Source organism: Corythoichthys intestinalis, chromosome 10, assembly GCF_030265065.1.
Source record: "Corythoichthys intestinalis isolate RoL2023-P3 chromosome 10, ASM3026506v1, whole genome shotgun sequence".
Classification (NCBI taxonomy): domain Eukaryota; kingdom Metazoa; phylum Chordata; class Actinopteri; order Syngnathiformes; family Syngnathidae; genus Corythoichthys; species Corythoichthys intestinalis.
In genome coordinates, this window is record NC_080404.1 from 50,020,394 (window position 1) to 50,037,487 (window position 17,094).

General features: G+C 40.8%; 1 protein-coding gene across 1 annotated transcript in view; it reads left to right on the forward strand.

The window, feature by feature from the left end:
* The window catches only part of slc3a1 (solute carrier family 3 member 1), a 23,554-nt gene continuing 6,460 nt past the window's right edge, over positions 1–17,094 (forward strand). The window contains exons 1-8 of the mRNA XM_057849060.1: positions 1–523; positions 4,270–4,449; positions 4,525–4,670; positions 4,730–4,855; positions 7,334–7,453; positions 11,112–11,236; positions 13,283–13,484; positions 13,555–13,737. Coding sequence (XP_057705043.1) covers positions 139–523; positions 4,270–4,449; positions 4,525–4,670; positions 4,730–4,855; positions 7,334–7,453; positions 11,112–11,236; positions 13,283–13,484; positions 13,555–13,737 — 1,467 coding nt within the window. The 5' untranslated portion in view covers positions 1–138. The remainder of the gene's footprint in view (positions 524–4,269; positions 4,450–4,524; positions 4,671–4,729; positions 4,856–7,333; positions 7,454–11,111; positions 11,237–13,282; positions 13,485–13,554; positions 13,738–17,094) is intronic.

Below are 17,094 nucleotides of genomic sequence, written 5' to 3' on the forward strand. Positions count from 1 at the left end.
CCCTGTGCATTCCACAGGTTGGACTAGCAGTGCGCATGAGTGTGTGAGATAAAGATTAAGGAGAGAACCCTGACCTTTTCCACACACATTCGAGAAAGAAGCAACTCAAGTCGCACGTTAAGACTATTCAAAGACGATATGGAGCTGGGCACAATGAATCCGGCCTTCCAGCAGGTGGAAGGCGACAAGCCAATTGAGGGTACCACGAGTACCACCACCACCCCTGTGGAGCTAGATGTGAAGGTGGTAGAACCCCCTGCCGAGGAGTACACGCAACTCAAGCCTTATGCCGGCATGCCCAAGGAGGTGCTGCTGCTTTACTCTTCGCAGGCTTGCTATCGAGTCCCGCGTGAGATCCTCTTCTGGCTGATTGTGGTTTGCACGCTGTCACTGGTGGGTCTCACCATTAGTGTGGTGGCGCTGTCACCCCGCTGCCTCAGCTGGTGGCAGTTGTCCCCCGTCTATCATGTGTACCCCCGCTCCTTCAGGGACTCCGACGGAGATGGAGTAGGAGACCTCAAAGGTGAGTAGGCAATATTGCATTTTCCTGAATATGTGTTTGGAGGCAGAACTTACATAAAGTGATACACTCATGAATGTAAAAGAAAAAACGGCACTCAAAAGCATTGTGGGTGGGAGAAAGTGTGGGTGTTAAGGATTCACTGATACCAGATTGGAATTACCGCATTGACCCGAATATAAGACGGCCCTGATTATAAGACTTTTTCAAGACTCAAGTTTGAAAAAAGACTTTTTGAACACATAAATTCATTTTTATACAGAAAATAATTAGTTAATCCGAAACAAATGATTATAACAATATATTTGAAAGAAAAAGCATCATATTTTGCCTCATTCAAATCTTAATATCTGAACATTTAAATATGTAAACTAAAGTGCAATCACATTCGCAAATGAATTGCTTCTGGTTTTTGAAATGTATATTAACCAATCTATTGTGATAAAACAACAAAATTGCAATAACTGCATTAACCATCAAAGTGAAGTCTGTTACTGTAGTCTTGAAACAAATCTGAATAAGGAAAAACATTGCAATAAAATAATGCAAGCTGGTTCAACTAAAAAGAGTAGCTGAGATCTGTCATGACAGAACATGGCTTCAATGATATCTGGCGCCATCTAGCGTCGTGAATGGGGAGAGTAGCTGAGATCTGTCATGACAGAACATGGCTTCAATGATATCTGGTGCCATCTAGCGTCGTGAATGGGTATAATGTCTAGACCGCGAATATAAGACAATCCTCTTTTTCAGTCTTATTTCAATGCAAAAATACACCGTCTTATATTCGGGCCAATACGGTATATTGATTTCACCCCTCCCAATAATTCACTCAGTTCCGCTTTTTGCACATATTACTTTGCCATTGAATATAAGGATGAGAAAAAAGCCTATAATCGTAAATTTGGACAAACCGGTATTTTTTTCCCTTCGTTTTGAATCCTGTGGTTTATTTCTTGATTTCTTTTGGGGGAAACACTTTATTTGACAGCGGAGTCATAAGACTTAAAAAACCGTCATAATTATGACATGACACTATCATGGGCATTACGGAATGCTTATGACAGATGTCATTAAGTGTGATCTGGACAATTATGGCAATAACTCCATTTATGTCCAGCTCGGATCTTTTACATGCATTCAAAAGTGAGATAATTTTCCAGATAACACTAAATGACATCCGTTATAAACATTCATTATGTCATGTTCATGACAGTGTCATGTCATAATTATGATTGTCTAAGGACAGTGTTATGGCGCCACTGTCAAATAAAGTGTTACCAAATACCATAACTAGCAATAAATGAAACAAGTAGAACAGTAACTGAAGAGATAATAAGCCCACAACATGAATTTTGATTGTTATTTACATCTGTAGAGCGGCAATGCATTCTAGGAGGCATGTTGGACAACAAGAGTGTTGACAGCAGGTGGCAGCAGGGGTTGACTGTCTCCTCCAAGGGAGCAGTGATGTTCAAATGAAGCTTCTTGAACCAATGAAGCTTTGCACCCAATTGGTTCAAAGCTTCATGGTGGTTCATTTGGTCTTATGACAGTTGTATGATGCCGCTGTCAAATAAAGTGTTACCGGTGAACATCTTTTGGTGTAAATATCCCATCATACAGCGAGGACGGCTGCGGCTTATCTATCAACAAATGCGGTCTTCGTGTCAAATTTGGTGGGCGGCGGCTTATAGTCAGGTGCGCCTTACAGTGCGAAAATTACGGTAATAGTGTCAGTGTAACAGGTCTTCCTTAAATATGAAATGCATGATATAGGCTACTCTGCTCATCTCTTTGCAGGGTTAGACGGTTACAACACTAACATATTTTGTCAAAATCCACGGTAAAATCTATATTTAACATAGTTTGGAAGGTTTAAAAATGTCATTTTGAATTTCGATGTATGTCTTTTGCTGTTAAGTTCATCTTGACAGTCTGGAACGGAGGTGTTTTATTCAGTCATCATCCATGCGGCTTATTCTCACGAGTGTCATGGGGGTGCCAGAGCATATCCCATTTGACAGTTGGCAGGAAGCGGGGTTCTAGTGGTGTGAATCACCAATTTCATGACGATACGGTTTTGATTATTTGGGCAAGGATCCAATATTTGCCGATATTACAAAGTCTGCCACGATTTGATACACGTGACGGCCTCTGTTGATTTAAAAATATTAGGTACACATTCAACACAATTTTGCGAAAGCTTGGTAACAGGTCAACTTATCAACCAAATTTGCAGGGTAGGTGATATGATGAGACAAGGGCAAAGGTCACAGAGCTGAGAACTACGGCGATGCTTTGAATTTGTCTACTTAGATAGGGGGTCTGGAGGGTGTGTTCCAGTTATAGAGGGATCACACTCCTCAGCCTTGCTGGTAAAATCTATTCAGGGGTGCTGGAGAGGAGGGCACGTCGGGAAGTCGAATCTTTGATTCAGCAGGAGCAGTATGGTTTTCGTCTCAGCCGTGGAACAGTGGAATAGCTCTACAGTCTTGGTAGGGTCCTCTAGGATGCGCGGGAGTTCGCCCAACTACATGTGTTTTGTGGATTTGGAGAAGGCGCTCGACCGTGTCCTTCGGGAGTACTGTGAGGGTGCTTTGGGAGTACTAGGTACCGAGCCCCCTGGTAAGGGCTGTTCGGTACAAGTACGACCGGTGCCAGAGTTTGGTCTGCATTGCCGGCAGTAAGTAGGATTCGTTCCCAGTGAGGGTTGGACAAGATTGCCCCTTTTTCAGCAATTCTGTTCACAACTTTTAAGGACAGAATTTCTAGGTGCAGCCGAAGCGCTGAGGGGATCCGGTTTGGTGGCCTCAGCATTGCATCTCTGCTTTTTGCAGATGATGTGGTGCTGTTGGCTTCATCAAGCCGGGATCTATAACACCCGGGTGTGAAGTGGTTGAAATGAAGATCAGGACCTCCTAATCCGAGACCATGGTCCTCAGTAGGAAAAGGGTGGCGTACCCTCTCTGTGTCGGGGATGAGATTGGATGAGATTGGTCACGAATTGGATTGAAGTATCTTGGGGTCTTGGTCACAAATGAAGGCAGGAGCAGAGCGGGAGATCGACAGGTGGATCGAATCAGTCTGCAGTGATGTGGACTCTGTACTGTTCCGTTGTGGTGAAGAAGCAGCTGAGCCAAAAGACAAAACTTTCGATTTACCAATCGAACTATGTTCGTACCCTCAACCATGGTCATGCGCTGTGGATCGTGACCGAAAGAACAAGATCCCAGATACAGGCGGCCGAAATCAGTTCCCTCCACTGGGTGTCTGGGCTCTTCCTTAGACATAGGGTGAGAAGCTCAGTCATCTGGGAGGGACTCAGGGTCGAGCTGCTACTCTTCCGAGTTGAGAGGAGCCAGCTGAGGTGACTCATTCTGATGCCTCCTGGACGCCTTCCTGGAGAGGTTTTCCGGGCATGTCCCACCGACAGGAGGCCCCAGGGATGATCCAGGACACGCTAGAGAGACTATGTCTCTCGGCTGACTTGGGAAATCCTTGGGATCCCACCGGAGAAGTTGGTTGAGGTGGCGAGGGAGAGGGAAGTCTGGGCTTCCTTACTAAACCTGCTGCCCCCACGACCTCACCCCGCATTAAGCGCTAGATAATGGATGGAGGTATGGTGGGGTCTGCTTTCTTTAAGTGCTCCACAAGTTAGAAATATTTAGTAAATTAAGTCTCAATAAAAAGAAATGCTTTGTTGCCTGGAATGTTGATGCATCATCTGCTGGTGTACACTTGGGTAGGCATTCAAGAGAAGCTTGGGCATTTCGAGTACCTGAACATTAAGTCAGTGTGGGTCAATCCTTTCTACCGCTCACCCATGAGGGACTTGGGCTACGATGTGGAAGATTTCCAGGCCATCGACCCGCTTTTCGGCACCATGAAGGACTTTGAAGACCTCTTGGCTGAGATGCACAAATTAGGTAACGCCTTGCTTTACCAAACTTTACAGTGGCAGCACACTTCACAGGATGCCTGCCTGTCTCTGCTTCCATCAGGTTTGAAGCTAATCATGGACTTCATTCCAAATCACACGAGTGACAAGCACCGTTGGTTCAATTTAAGTCGCACCAGAGATCCACACTACGAAGACTACTACGTCTGGGCTGACTGTACAGCCACAGGACCCAAACCCAATAACTGGGTAAGTTCCAGTGAAGACTTCATTACAAACTGAGAAGGTTTAATCTCTACTTCTCTCAGGTGAGCGTGGCTGGGAACTCATCATGGACATATGATGCCGTTCGAGGACAGTGTTACCTACATCAATTTCTCAAGGAGCAACCTGACCTCAACTTCAGAAGCCCTCATGTCCGCCAGGAAATGCTTGTAAGTTGACACCAGTGTGCACCATTAGTGTTGATGCTCACTCAGTTCTAAAGGTTACCTAAAGTGAGCTGTGCAAAAATGTGGGGGTAGGGGGAGTTGTTTTATTTTATCTTGTTAATTTTGATAATGGGAAGAAGCTGTCAACGAGTAGGGGACAGTATAGTGAAAGGGGATAGGGAGTAACAAGGGCGGTGGGGGCCCGGTAGTCATTGAAAGACCGGCCCAATTCATGGACGGTACTGGAAGCCGTCCAGCCGGCAACACATGTACCTGTACCCAGATGAAAAAAAAAAAAGCATTTAATGTTGTTTTGGACAAAAATCATCGTAAACAATAACCTTAGCCTTCAGTAAAATAATTACAACAGTGTAGTGATTTTATTGCAAACAGGTCATTGACACAATAAACTATAACATGGGTAAACCATTAGAGAACTGTAAGCTGATCAAAGTACACATGAAGGACTTTTAATTCAAATGTTCTAAATATTGGTTTAGTAGAAAATGCATAGTTTTGAGTTGGTGAGTTGTCGGAGAGGTTCACTACTAATATTTACCAACCTTGGCCAGAAATCATTCAGAATTGTGGATTTACAGTAGCACAAAAATGAGATCTGTAACCAGATCAAAGTTCACATGTAGGACATTTACCGTAATTTTCGGACTATAAACCTCTTTTTAAACCTCTGTGGCTTATATTCTAGTGGGGCTTAGCATAGCTAGCAATTAATGAAACAACTGGAACAGTAACTGAAGAAATAATTAGTACAGAACATGAGTTCTGATTGTTATTTACATCTGTAGCGCTGCAATGCAAGCTAGGAGGCATGTTGGATGACAACAGTGTTGACAGCAGGTGGCAGCAGAGGTTGACTGTCTCACCCAAGGGAGCAGTGAGGCCGAATGAAGCTTCTTGAAGCAATGATGGTGGTTCATTGGGTCAAAGACAGTCTTATGATGCCGTTGCCAAATATGGTTTTACTGGTTAATATCTTTTGGTGTAAATATCCCATCATCATCATCAAGGACAGCTGGGGCTTATACTCCGGTGCAGCTTATCTATGAATCTATGAACAAATGTTCTTTTCGTGTCAGATTTGGTGGGTGGTGGCTTATAGTCAGGTGCGCCTTACATTTAAAAAATTACGGTAATTCATTTTTTAAAATATTGGTCCAGTAAAAATGCAAGTTTTGAGTATGTGAGCAGTCACAGAGGTCCACTACTAAAATTAACATACCTTGCCCAGAACTTGTTCAAAATTGTGGATTTACAGTACCACAAAAATGAGAACTCTAATTAGATCAAAGTATACATGTAGGACTTTTAATTCAATTTTCTAAATATTGGTATAGCAATAATAAAAATACCTAATAATGGGAGGATCTCTTCTATTTTTACAACATATGAGAAGACGACCTAAATCACCTACATAACTGAACTAGGGCTGCAGCTATCGATTATTTTAGTAGTTGATTAATCGTTGAAGTAGTTAGTTAGAATAATCGAGTAATCGGATAAGGAACATAAACAATAAAATACCTGAGCTGAGTCTCAAACGGTGTTAAAAAAAAAAAAAAAAAATGAGGATCTAAGTACAACAAAACAAAAATTGGCTAACTTACATAGCAAAATCTGCTAGCTTCAATGCTATAAAATGCTTTTTTTTTTAAAAAACAATGCTCTTAAACTAAATTTCGAATGCATTAAAAATCATTAGCTCAAACAAAAACTTAGCTTATGTTGGTCTTAACTGGGAGCAGCTGGATTCAGCCAGTCATATTCACAGTTACCAAATAAATAAAACAAAGTCAATAAGACTAAATACAAACAAAACAAACCATTCAACTCCATACTCGACCATACTCAATACTACAAGCAGCAAAATTTAATTCCAATTTTTTTCCTAATCGAATTACTCGAGTTAATGGATTAATCGTTACAGCACTAAACTGAACTGTTTTGTAATGCAAATGAAGTTGCTTAGAAGTTGATTGGGTCAATTTGAGCATCCTGAAAAGTTGGTAGTGTTATGTCCCTACCGTCTCTATGCAAGCCTACGCCCTTGCTATCTATCTACATGTAATCATTTCTAATTAAGACCTGTTTGGGTCACAATATTAACATTTTGTGTAGCACAATTTTGGATTAAATGACCCAAAATGTGATGTCCACGTATAGTGACGCCAGGTCTTTATGAGGCAAGCTTTTTAATGACCTAAAATGATTATGTGCCTTATAAATGGTTAAATTACTGTTTGTAAAATTACGGCACATTTCATTGTCTGCTGTCAAAACAGTGTCATCTCTCTCACTGCAACCCATTTTTATCATTTGAGGACTTCAAAGAGATTCAAAGTCTATCATAACCTGCCTGACAATATTACACATTAACTTCAGTTTATGTGCGTTTAACTGCTGACAGCTCAAAGTGCAAGTGACAGTTGTCCCCATTGTAATATTTGAATAATTTAATTTCAGGATATAATTCGTTTCTGGCTGGACAAGGGAGTCGATGGCTTCCGGATGGATGCGGTGATGTACCTGCTTGAGGCCGCGCACCTGAGGGATGAGCCTCAGGTGGACCCAAACAAGCCTCCTGTGAGTTTTACCTTGATAAATCTTTTGCATAAAACTTGGATTCCGTCACAAAATCATCTTTTTCTTGGTATCGTTAGAAGTGGAAAGATTGGAGGCATAATTCAATACTACAAGATTCCACTCACGGCTAAGATGCACTTCATTGTAGTGCGATGGCTTCAAAGTTGCGCACAATGTGAAGTTGCTGCCTTTATGAAACAAAACAGTCACTCCTGTGTGGCTTTCATTACATGAGCTATCCAGGTGGCCAGGTATTGGTGGTCTACAAGCTATTACTACTAAACTTTATACAGGCTGGTGTCCTCTAAGCTACCAAATTGCAATCTTCAGAATTTAGCCAAGATAGGTGTGAACTTCAAATTCAGCAGAACCCCCCAAAAAAAGTTTGTTTCATGAACTACACATGAACTACACATGCACATACAGGTCACAACAAAACATACTCTCACAATTGCGATAAGATCAAAATAGGGTGACCATATTTTGATTTCCAAAAAAGAGGACACTCAGCCCGGCCTCAAGATACTTGAATTTTACTCGAAGTTCACTCAAAGATGCGTATTTCACTTTAATATATTTAAAGTGTGCCCCTCACTCTGGGTGGAAAAATGCAGTTTGACCAAAAAAAAAAAAAAAAGACAAATGATTTAAAAAAAAAAAAAAAAAATACTGCCCTCCATAATTATTGGCACCCCTGAAAAAGATGTGTTTTTTAGCTTCTAATATATTATTTTTTTTATTCAAATAATATGGGACCTTAATGGAAAAAAAGAGAAAAATCCAACCTTCAATACAAGTGCATTTATTCAGTGGGGAAAAAATCCCACATAAATTAAAAATGATTTGACATCAAATAATGTGTGTCACAATTATTAGCACCCCTGGTGTTAATACTTTGTACAACCCCCTTTTGCCAACAAAACAAGGTCTGGGGACTGAGATAGCTATGAGAGGAGCTTGATTTTGTGTCTGGTGAACCATTTCTGTGTAGATCTGGCCATATGTTTAGGGTCATTGTCTTGCTGAAAGACCCAGTGACGACCCATCTTCAGCTTTCGGGCAGAGGGCAACAGATTTTGATTTAAAATGTCCTGGTATTTCAAAGCATTCATGATGCCATGCACCCTAACAAGGTTCCCAGGGCCTTTGGAAGCGAAACAGCCCCACAGCATCACTGACCCATCCCCATACTTCACAGTGGGTATGAGGTGCTTTTCAGCATGCGCATCTTTCGTGGCACGCCAGACCCACTTAGGCTACGTTCATACTACAGGTCTTAATGCACGAATCCGATTTTTTCGTGTTTTTCCGACTCGAGTGAGGCATTAACTTGACGGTATGAACGTGACAAGTCGCATAGAACTGGACCATTTCAAATCCGATCTGGGCCACATTTTTCCAGACTGTCGCGGCTGTCTGTACTGTCCAGTCTCCGGAATCGGAATCCATGCACTAATTACGTCAGCAAACAGGAAGAGGCACGAAGGGCGGCATCGATGCAGGCATTAGCGTCTAGCTTGAACTCTGCTTTTAAGCACGAAGCGGGCTTGACCACAGTCATAAAAAAATAAAATGAAGAAAAGGATAACCCTGTCAATTTTCGATTTTAATTCTGTGCGCCGAATGAGAACACATGGCCGAGTCGGGGCAAACTGACGCACCCACGTCATTTCACGCACACACGTCAAGGCTTATGTGTGTGTGTGTATGCGTTCTATCAGTCCATATAAACTTTGAAAATAAAACTAAACGTGGATTATTAATGTCTGTTATTTGTGTCCTATTTTTAACAAGCAAAATATGATAATCCCTGGAATGACGGATGACAGCCAACATGTGTGGTCATTTGTTTTGATGCTTCTGCGCATGCGGGTCGTCTTGCTCAGCGCGTGTCGGACTGCCAATTAGTGCGCATGCGTAATACTTGAATGGTCTCAATGGACGAAGGCAGTCTGAACGGGCATGCCAAAAAAACAGATATGACAAAAAAATCGGATTTGTGCATTAAGACCTGTAGTATGAACGTAGCCTTAGAGTGTTTGTTGCCAAAAAGCTCAATCTTGGTCTCATCTGCCCAAAGCACACGGTCCCAGTTGAAGCCTGGGACCGTGTGTATTTTTGCGCGAGACCAAGATTGAGCTTTTTGGCAAAGCTGCCCGAAAGCTGAAGATGGGTCGTCACTGAGTCTTTCAGCAAGACAATGACCCTAAACATATGGCCAAATCTACACAGAAATGGTTCACCAGACACAAAATCAAGCTCCTCCCATGGCCGTCTCAGTCCCCAGACCTTGTTTTGTTGGCAAAAGGGGGTTGTACAAAGTATTAACACCAGGGGTGGTAATAATTGTGACACACATTATTTGATGTCAAATAATTTTTTCTTTATGTGGGATTTTTTCCCCACTGAATGAATGCACCTGTATTGAAGGTTGGATTTTTCTCTTTTTTTCCATTAAGGTCCCATATTATTTGAATTAAAACAAAATATATTAGAAGCTAAAAAACACCTATTTTTCAGGGGTGCCAATAATTATGGCGGGCACTGTATGCGTTGACATAATTGTGCCATCTACACGTACTGATTAGCAACAGGCTAGCAGCAGATAGCATGTGTTGGAGTCACAGTAGTTGTAGTAAATAGTATTAAAGATTATAATAATTACAATCATCATCGTGATAACAATATCAAAGGCAAACTTCGTTTCACGCGCAAGATTTTAGCTTTAGTATTTTTTTTAGCACCGCACACATGAAAATGCAGGGATAGGAAGAACATACCTTCCATAACACAGTGGCAACATGGCTACAAAAACACCCGGTCTTTGTGGTGGCACGAGCTTGGTTCCACATCTGCCTTCATGAACATGTTGTCCTCCCCTTTCGTGATGTTGACAGATGGATGCGGTATTTCCAAATTGTCTTATTTAAGGGATTTTGATGAGGAATGTTACTCCAGCTCCACTGTTGTTTTGATGGAGAAATTCTGAAATGGTAGTCGCTAGCAGACATAAGGAAGTAAAACGGAGTTACCTCGGAAACTTGTCTATAACGGCGTTTCTAACGGCGTTATTTTTTATTTTTTTAAGCAGTGAGTAATCTAATTAATTACTTTTCCCACCTTTGCATCGCCGTTACCATTACTGAGGATGTGAAGGGGCACGCTACTACAATTTGGTTGACGCGAGTTGCCTGATTTCTCACAGCTGCCTGGATAGGGGTGGTGACGCCATTGCAAACGCGATGATGATTGGCTAGGTGGCTCCGAGCGTTAGCATAGCATTCGCGTTCTCCTTAACATTAGCATTTAGCTTGGCGAGCTTCATCTAACTTTTTCTATACAGTTCATGGTGTCCAATTGGGTACAATTAGTTGAAGATAATGTGGTGTTTTACTGAAAAATGTGCATTACCATCACCAAGTTGGCGTTGTCCTTGGTCCTTAGTGGTGTGACGATACACACAAGTCACGGTTCAATACGTACCTCGGTTTGGGGTCACGGTTCAGTGTGACCTACGTTTTTGTTTTTTTTTTTTCAATGAAAAATCTAAAGAATCTTGATAAGAAAAAGTGCAACAAAACATTTTTTGCTTGGGATCAGATAGTGCACACAATAATGTGATCTTTTGTTGCACGCTATTTGTTTTGTCCTCTTCCAGGAGTTGGTTACGTCCAAGTGGGACCTCCACCACGACTTTACCACCACTCAGGTGGGCCTACATGACCTTCTGAGGGAGTGGAGGGCTCACATGGACATCTTCAGCCGGGAACCTGGCAGATACAGGTACAGTGATCCTTTTCTGTCAAGGGCGTAGGTTTAGGGACTATATAACAGCATAACCTGCATGTACACTTTTTGCTGGGGATGGAACATTACCAACAACCGAACAGATTGGGTGAACGGGGGTCAAGGCTACATTTCTCACAAATATGAACCTAATTAACTGATAGGTTAATGACCCTACAAATAAAATAAAAAATGGGGAGAAGAGGGTAAATCATGGTTTACTACATTTCTCACAGTTTAATTAACGTTAACAGTAAAAAAAACACAAACACACTACTCTCTAAGCAGCGTTCTACTCGAGTTTTGCAGCTTAGCAAGTTCACAATTTTTAATGTTATGCTAACTCTGATGCAGGTCGGACTTTCAGCAGGAAAATTAGTGTTGTGTTCCCCACCTCCACAACATTGACGTGGCTGCTGCTGGCCGAAAAAACTTTTTTAATATCCCTCCTCTCCAAAGGAGGATGCATGTTGTTGACATGCTGCATTTCTATACCTGGCTGTGAGTGGGGGTGTGGGGGGAATGAGGGGGGGACGTCAAGTCATCTGCCAATCAAACGTGCATTTGAGGGAAATAAAAAAGACTGGCAAATTCAGCAAGTCAAAAGGGGTAAATTTTAAGTCTGAACATAATGAAAATAGCGCTGAAACGAATACTCGAGCAACTCGAGTAACTCAAGTTTAAAAACTGATCCGAGTAATTTTATTCACCTCGAGTAATCGTTTATTTTGACAGCACTAAGCATCACGTTTTGCTCGGACTACTTTTAATGCGGGACAACGCGCTGATGTCACGTGCGTAGAGGAAGAAGCAAAAAAAAAAAACTTACTGCAGCCGACAGCCGCTACAAACGACACCGACGTTGCTAAAAACTAGCCCGCATGATGCTACGTTGGTAGCAGGTAGCGTCTGATGCGTCTCATAGAGATCACATGTATGTTGAACTAGATGCGAAATAATAGAGTCAGCGGCGTTAGTAATCAACCGCCATCTTAAAGCAGTAGAGCGCTAAGTGCTAATAAATAAGATTAACGTTACTGTCACTGGCTCACGTAACGTTAGCCCTGCAGAGGGCTAGGTTTCTATTAATTATGACCACTGTCGATGCGTGGCTAACGTGTCTTGCATACAGGTTTTAACTTAACATAGCGTTGTGGAGTGATGAGGGTGTAAAATAAAAACTTAATAATGCTAACTATCAATTTTAGCTCAGTAGTAGTAGTAAAACACCAACTAGCACTGGTCCCTAATGTGCTCCAATACAGCCTGTATCATACATTTATTTTGAACACTGCAAAAACTCAAAATCCTATCAGGACTTACAGTTTAAACTAACTTATAACTTAACTAGAACTTGAAAATAGCTTGACACAAATAGAAATTCAATTGAAACACGTGGGAAAAAATCCTAACTTTTAAGTGATGTGTGTTATCAAGCGTAATGGCATTTTTAGGTAAGAAATATATATATATTTAATAAGATCAAAAACATTTTTGAGTGAAAGCAGTGAATTAGTCTTTTTATTTTAGTTACATCTGAGATGCAATTGTTGGCTGTTTTCAACAATGTACATCGAAAATAAAGACATTGATTGACTGAAAATGGTTCAATATTAGATGAAATGTCTTGTTTTCTCATGTATATTTATAACTGCTCTTCACCTAAAAATACGTTTTATCCGATTACTCGATTAATCGATAGAATTTTTAGTCAATTACTCGATTACTCAAATATTCGATAGCTGCAGCCCTAAATGAAAATCATTCAATTAATAATTATAGGGTCAATTCTATCCTTAAAACATGGAAAGACAATCTAAATCCTCCATATAACTGAAGTCATTATATAATGCAAATAAGGTTTCTTTAAAGTTGGTGGGGACAATTTGAGCATCCTGCAAAGTTGGTAGTGTTATGTCCCTACCGTCCCTATGCAAACCTACACCCTTGCTTTCTGTGTTCATATTCCCCCTGCAATGATTGGCAGTTCACTATGCATAACAGATATTTTCTGGACAACCACGTGTGGGTTCTGTGCTTTAGGTTGATGATGACCGAGTCGTCTGACGGCCCAGAGGTGGAAAAGACCATGATGTACTACGGGACACGTCTGGTGAAAGAGAGCGACTTCCCCATTAACTTCTATCTCTTGGATCTTCCTCACAACGCCAGTGGCTTGTGGGTTAATCATCTGGTGCATCTCTGGATGGCCAACATGCCCACTGGGCGCTGGCCTAACTGGCAGGTGATTTGCATGACTGACATCGTATTGTTCATAACTGAAAGACTGTAAGTATTCATTTTGCTCTGATCAGGTTGGAAATCACAACACGCCTCGTGTCGCCTCCCGGGCCGGTTTGCAGTACTCACGGGTCATTAACATGCTTCTGCTGACTCTTCCTGGTACGCCGACTACCTACTATGGCGAGGAGATAGGCATGGAGAACATCAATGTGACAGAGAGTCAGATTCAGGACCCGGCCGGCAGATACGACAGGGTAAAACATACCGTAATTTTCGGACTATAAGCCGCTGCTTTTTTCCTTCATTTTGATACCTGTGGCTTATCGTCCAGTGCGGCTCATTTGTTGATTTTTTTTTTAGGTAACACATTATTTGACAGCGGTGTCATAAGACTGTCATAAAATCATCAAAATTATGACATGACACTATCATGGACATTACTGAACGCTTATGTCATTAAGTGTCATTTGGCAAATTATGTCACTAACTCAATTTTTGTCCATCTTGGATGTTTTGCATCCATTCAAAAGAGATCATTTGCCGGATAACACTTAATGACATCTGTTATAAGCATTCATGAATGCTCAGGACAGAGAAATGTCATAATTAGGATTGTGTAATGACAGTCTTATGGCACCACTGTCAAATAGAGTGTTAGCAAATACCATAACTAGCAATTGATGAAACAACTGGAACAGTAACTGAAGAAATATTTAGCACAAAAAATGATTTTTGATCGTTATTTACATCTGTAGCGCTGCAATGCATGCTAAGAGGCATGTTGGATGACAACAGTGTTGACAGCAGATGGCAGCAGAGGTTGACTGTCTTCCCCAAGGGAGCAGTGGTGGCCAAATGAAGCTTCTTGAAGCAATAAAGCTTTGCAGCCAATTGGTTCAAAGCTTCATGGTGCTTCATTTGGTCTTTAAACAGTCGTATGATGCCGCTGTCAAATAAAGTTTTACCGGTTAATATCTTTTGGTGTAAATATCCCATAATACAGTGAGGACAGCTGCAGCCTATAGTCCAGTGCAGCTTATCTATGAACAAATGCCGTTTTCGTGCCAAATTTCGTGGGCTGCGGCTTATAGTCAGGTGTGCCTTATAGTGCGAAAATTAGCGTACATTTTATTCCTCAGCTCACCCCCGATACAATTTAAAATACATTTATTGGGATTTTCCTTTGTAAATCAGAGTCCAAGACCAGTACGGGTATCCGTGCAGATACTGTGTGTCTGTATTGATATTAAACAAACAAGCAAACAAAAAAAAAAAAGTGACGACATCCCATACAACTTTACCAGCTTGTTGTATATTTTCTCTGAGCATGCGGTGTACAATTTGACAGATCGCAAACACAAATGGTGCACAAACATTTACAGGATGATGATATACAATTGCAAGACTTGTATTTTTTTCACCTGAAAATGAGTTATTACTATGTGCGTCACACCACCCATTTGGAAGCCAAAGTGCACATTAAAGAAATAGCACATATACAGTATTTCCCAGTGCAAATGGAAAAAGGTTATTCACATGTATAAGAAGTGTTATATTTAAATGAAATGTTTTCCACGTAGAAAAAACGCCTACATAATTATGTATAGGCCTATGGCGGAAAACACTCAGGTGACTTGAAGTTCCGCTCTGAGACCCCCAATTTGGCCAACTTTCAAAATTGTCCGATATGCATGTGCGATACATCATTGGAAAGCTTAAAATCTCAATTTTCTGGGGGAAGAATTTTTTTTAACAGCAGGGCATTTAAAAAAAAAAAATTAAACAGCGAAACCCTATTTGGAGGAGAGAGCATGAAAGAGCAGAATTACAGACGCCATGACTTTAACAAGATATTATCGCGTACTTACCTTGTTTCGATCCAAAAACTCCATGTAGCATACATCACCGAGTGTCAAGACACAGCTATGAATGGCCGCAGCTGGATTCTTTGGGGATTTTATAGGTGAAACATGTTAATATAACAAGGGTCGCGATGCAGAAATCGCAGACATTAAGTAGTGGTCGAGATTTTCTTTTTCATATATTTACCCTTTTAAATGTGTTTTTTCAATTTGTTTGGATCGATTATTTATCATCTATTCTAACATGTCGGAGAAAATGCAACAGTAACAAAAAAAAAAAATACAATTAAGCGATAGTTATGAGGTAGATAACCGTGACTTTTTTACAGACACCATTTTTTTCATTGTGCTGTAATTTGTTTAAAAGTTTAAAATATGCGAGTAAATAATTTTTTTCAAGTTGTTTTTTTTTAAACGAAATAATAGATATCAATTAATGATTCTAAGCTAAAAATGACAGACATTTTGAATAATATAATTAATTGCCTTCGTTTTATGGCTGGGTTGAAACAAAAGCGGTTGCGCGACATCTGTAAACGGGGGTTTCCAGGGTAAAATGGACAAATTAAAAATAGTTTGCGGGCCTATTGCGCCATGAATCTGCTATGGCAGCATATAGACATATTGTTCTTTCAAACACAACAGTTGTTTTGGCTTAAAATACAGCAGTTTCTTTTAAAAAGGAGTGCAAGAGCAGAAACTGCTTTTTCAGTCTTGTCTGTGTTTTCCACCATATAGCTACTGTGAAAGGATATATTTGAAACTTGCCCCAAAATGTTCTTTTTGTAAGGAATTTTTAAAATCAAAATTACAATACTAATGACATGATCAATATCAAGTATATGTAGTCTCTTTCAATGAGTACAGTGGTACCTTGAGATACGATCGCTTCGACATACGATCTTTTCGACATCCGACGTAAAATTTGACTCGCCTTTTGTTCCTACATCTGATGACATGCTCTAAATGTGGCGATTTATGACAGCGCCGCAGTTTGTTTTCCCGCAAGACGGACGCACGGCAGATTTTCTTGGAAGAGAAATCAACATGGGTTCCAACGTTAGTGCAGGTGGTGAAAAAAGGAAAAAGGTGAGGTTTACCATTGAAATGAAGATTGAAATTATAGAAAATTATGAGCGTGGTGTGCGCGCGTCAGTGAACTGGCTTGACAATATGGTCGTAGAATATCTACGATCTCTGCGGTCCTCCTCCATTCACCAGTATTTATATCTTGCTGGCCAAAAGTATTGGCACCCCTGCAATTCTGTCAGATAATGCTCAATTTCTCCCAGAAAATGATTGCAATTACAAATACTTTGGTAGCAATATCTTCATTTATTATGCTTGCAATGAAAAAACACAAAAGAGAATGCAAAAAAAAAATTAAATCATTATCATTTTACACAGAACTTCAAAAATGGGCAGGACAAAGGTATTGGCACCCTCAGCCTAATACTTGGTAGCACAACCTTTAGAGTTCATAATACCATGCACACGGTCAAGCAGTCCAGTGCCAGAGGTAGCAAAGCAACCCCAAAACATCAGGGAACCTCCGCCATGTTTGACTGTGGGGACCGTGTTAGTTTCTTTAGAGGCCTCGTTTTTCCCCCTGTGAACTCAATGTTGATGCCTTTTCCCAAAAAGCTTTAATTTTGTCTCATCTGACCAGAGAACAATCTTTCAAAACATTTTTGGCTTTCTCAGGTAAGGTCTGACGTGTGGCGTATGTTGCCATGGCATAATTCAACA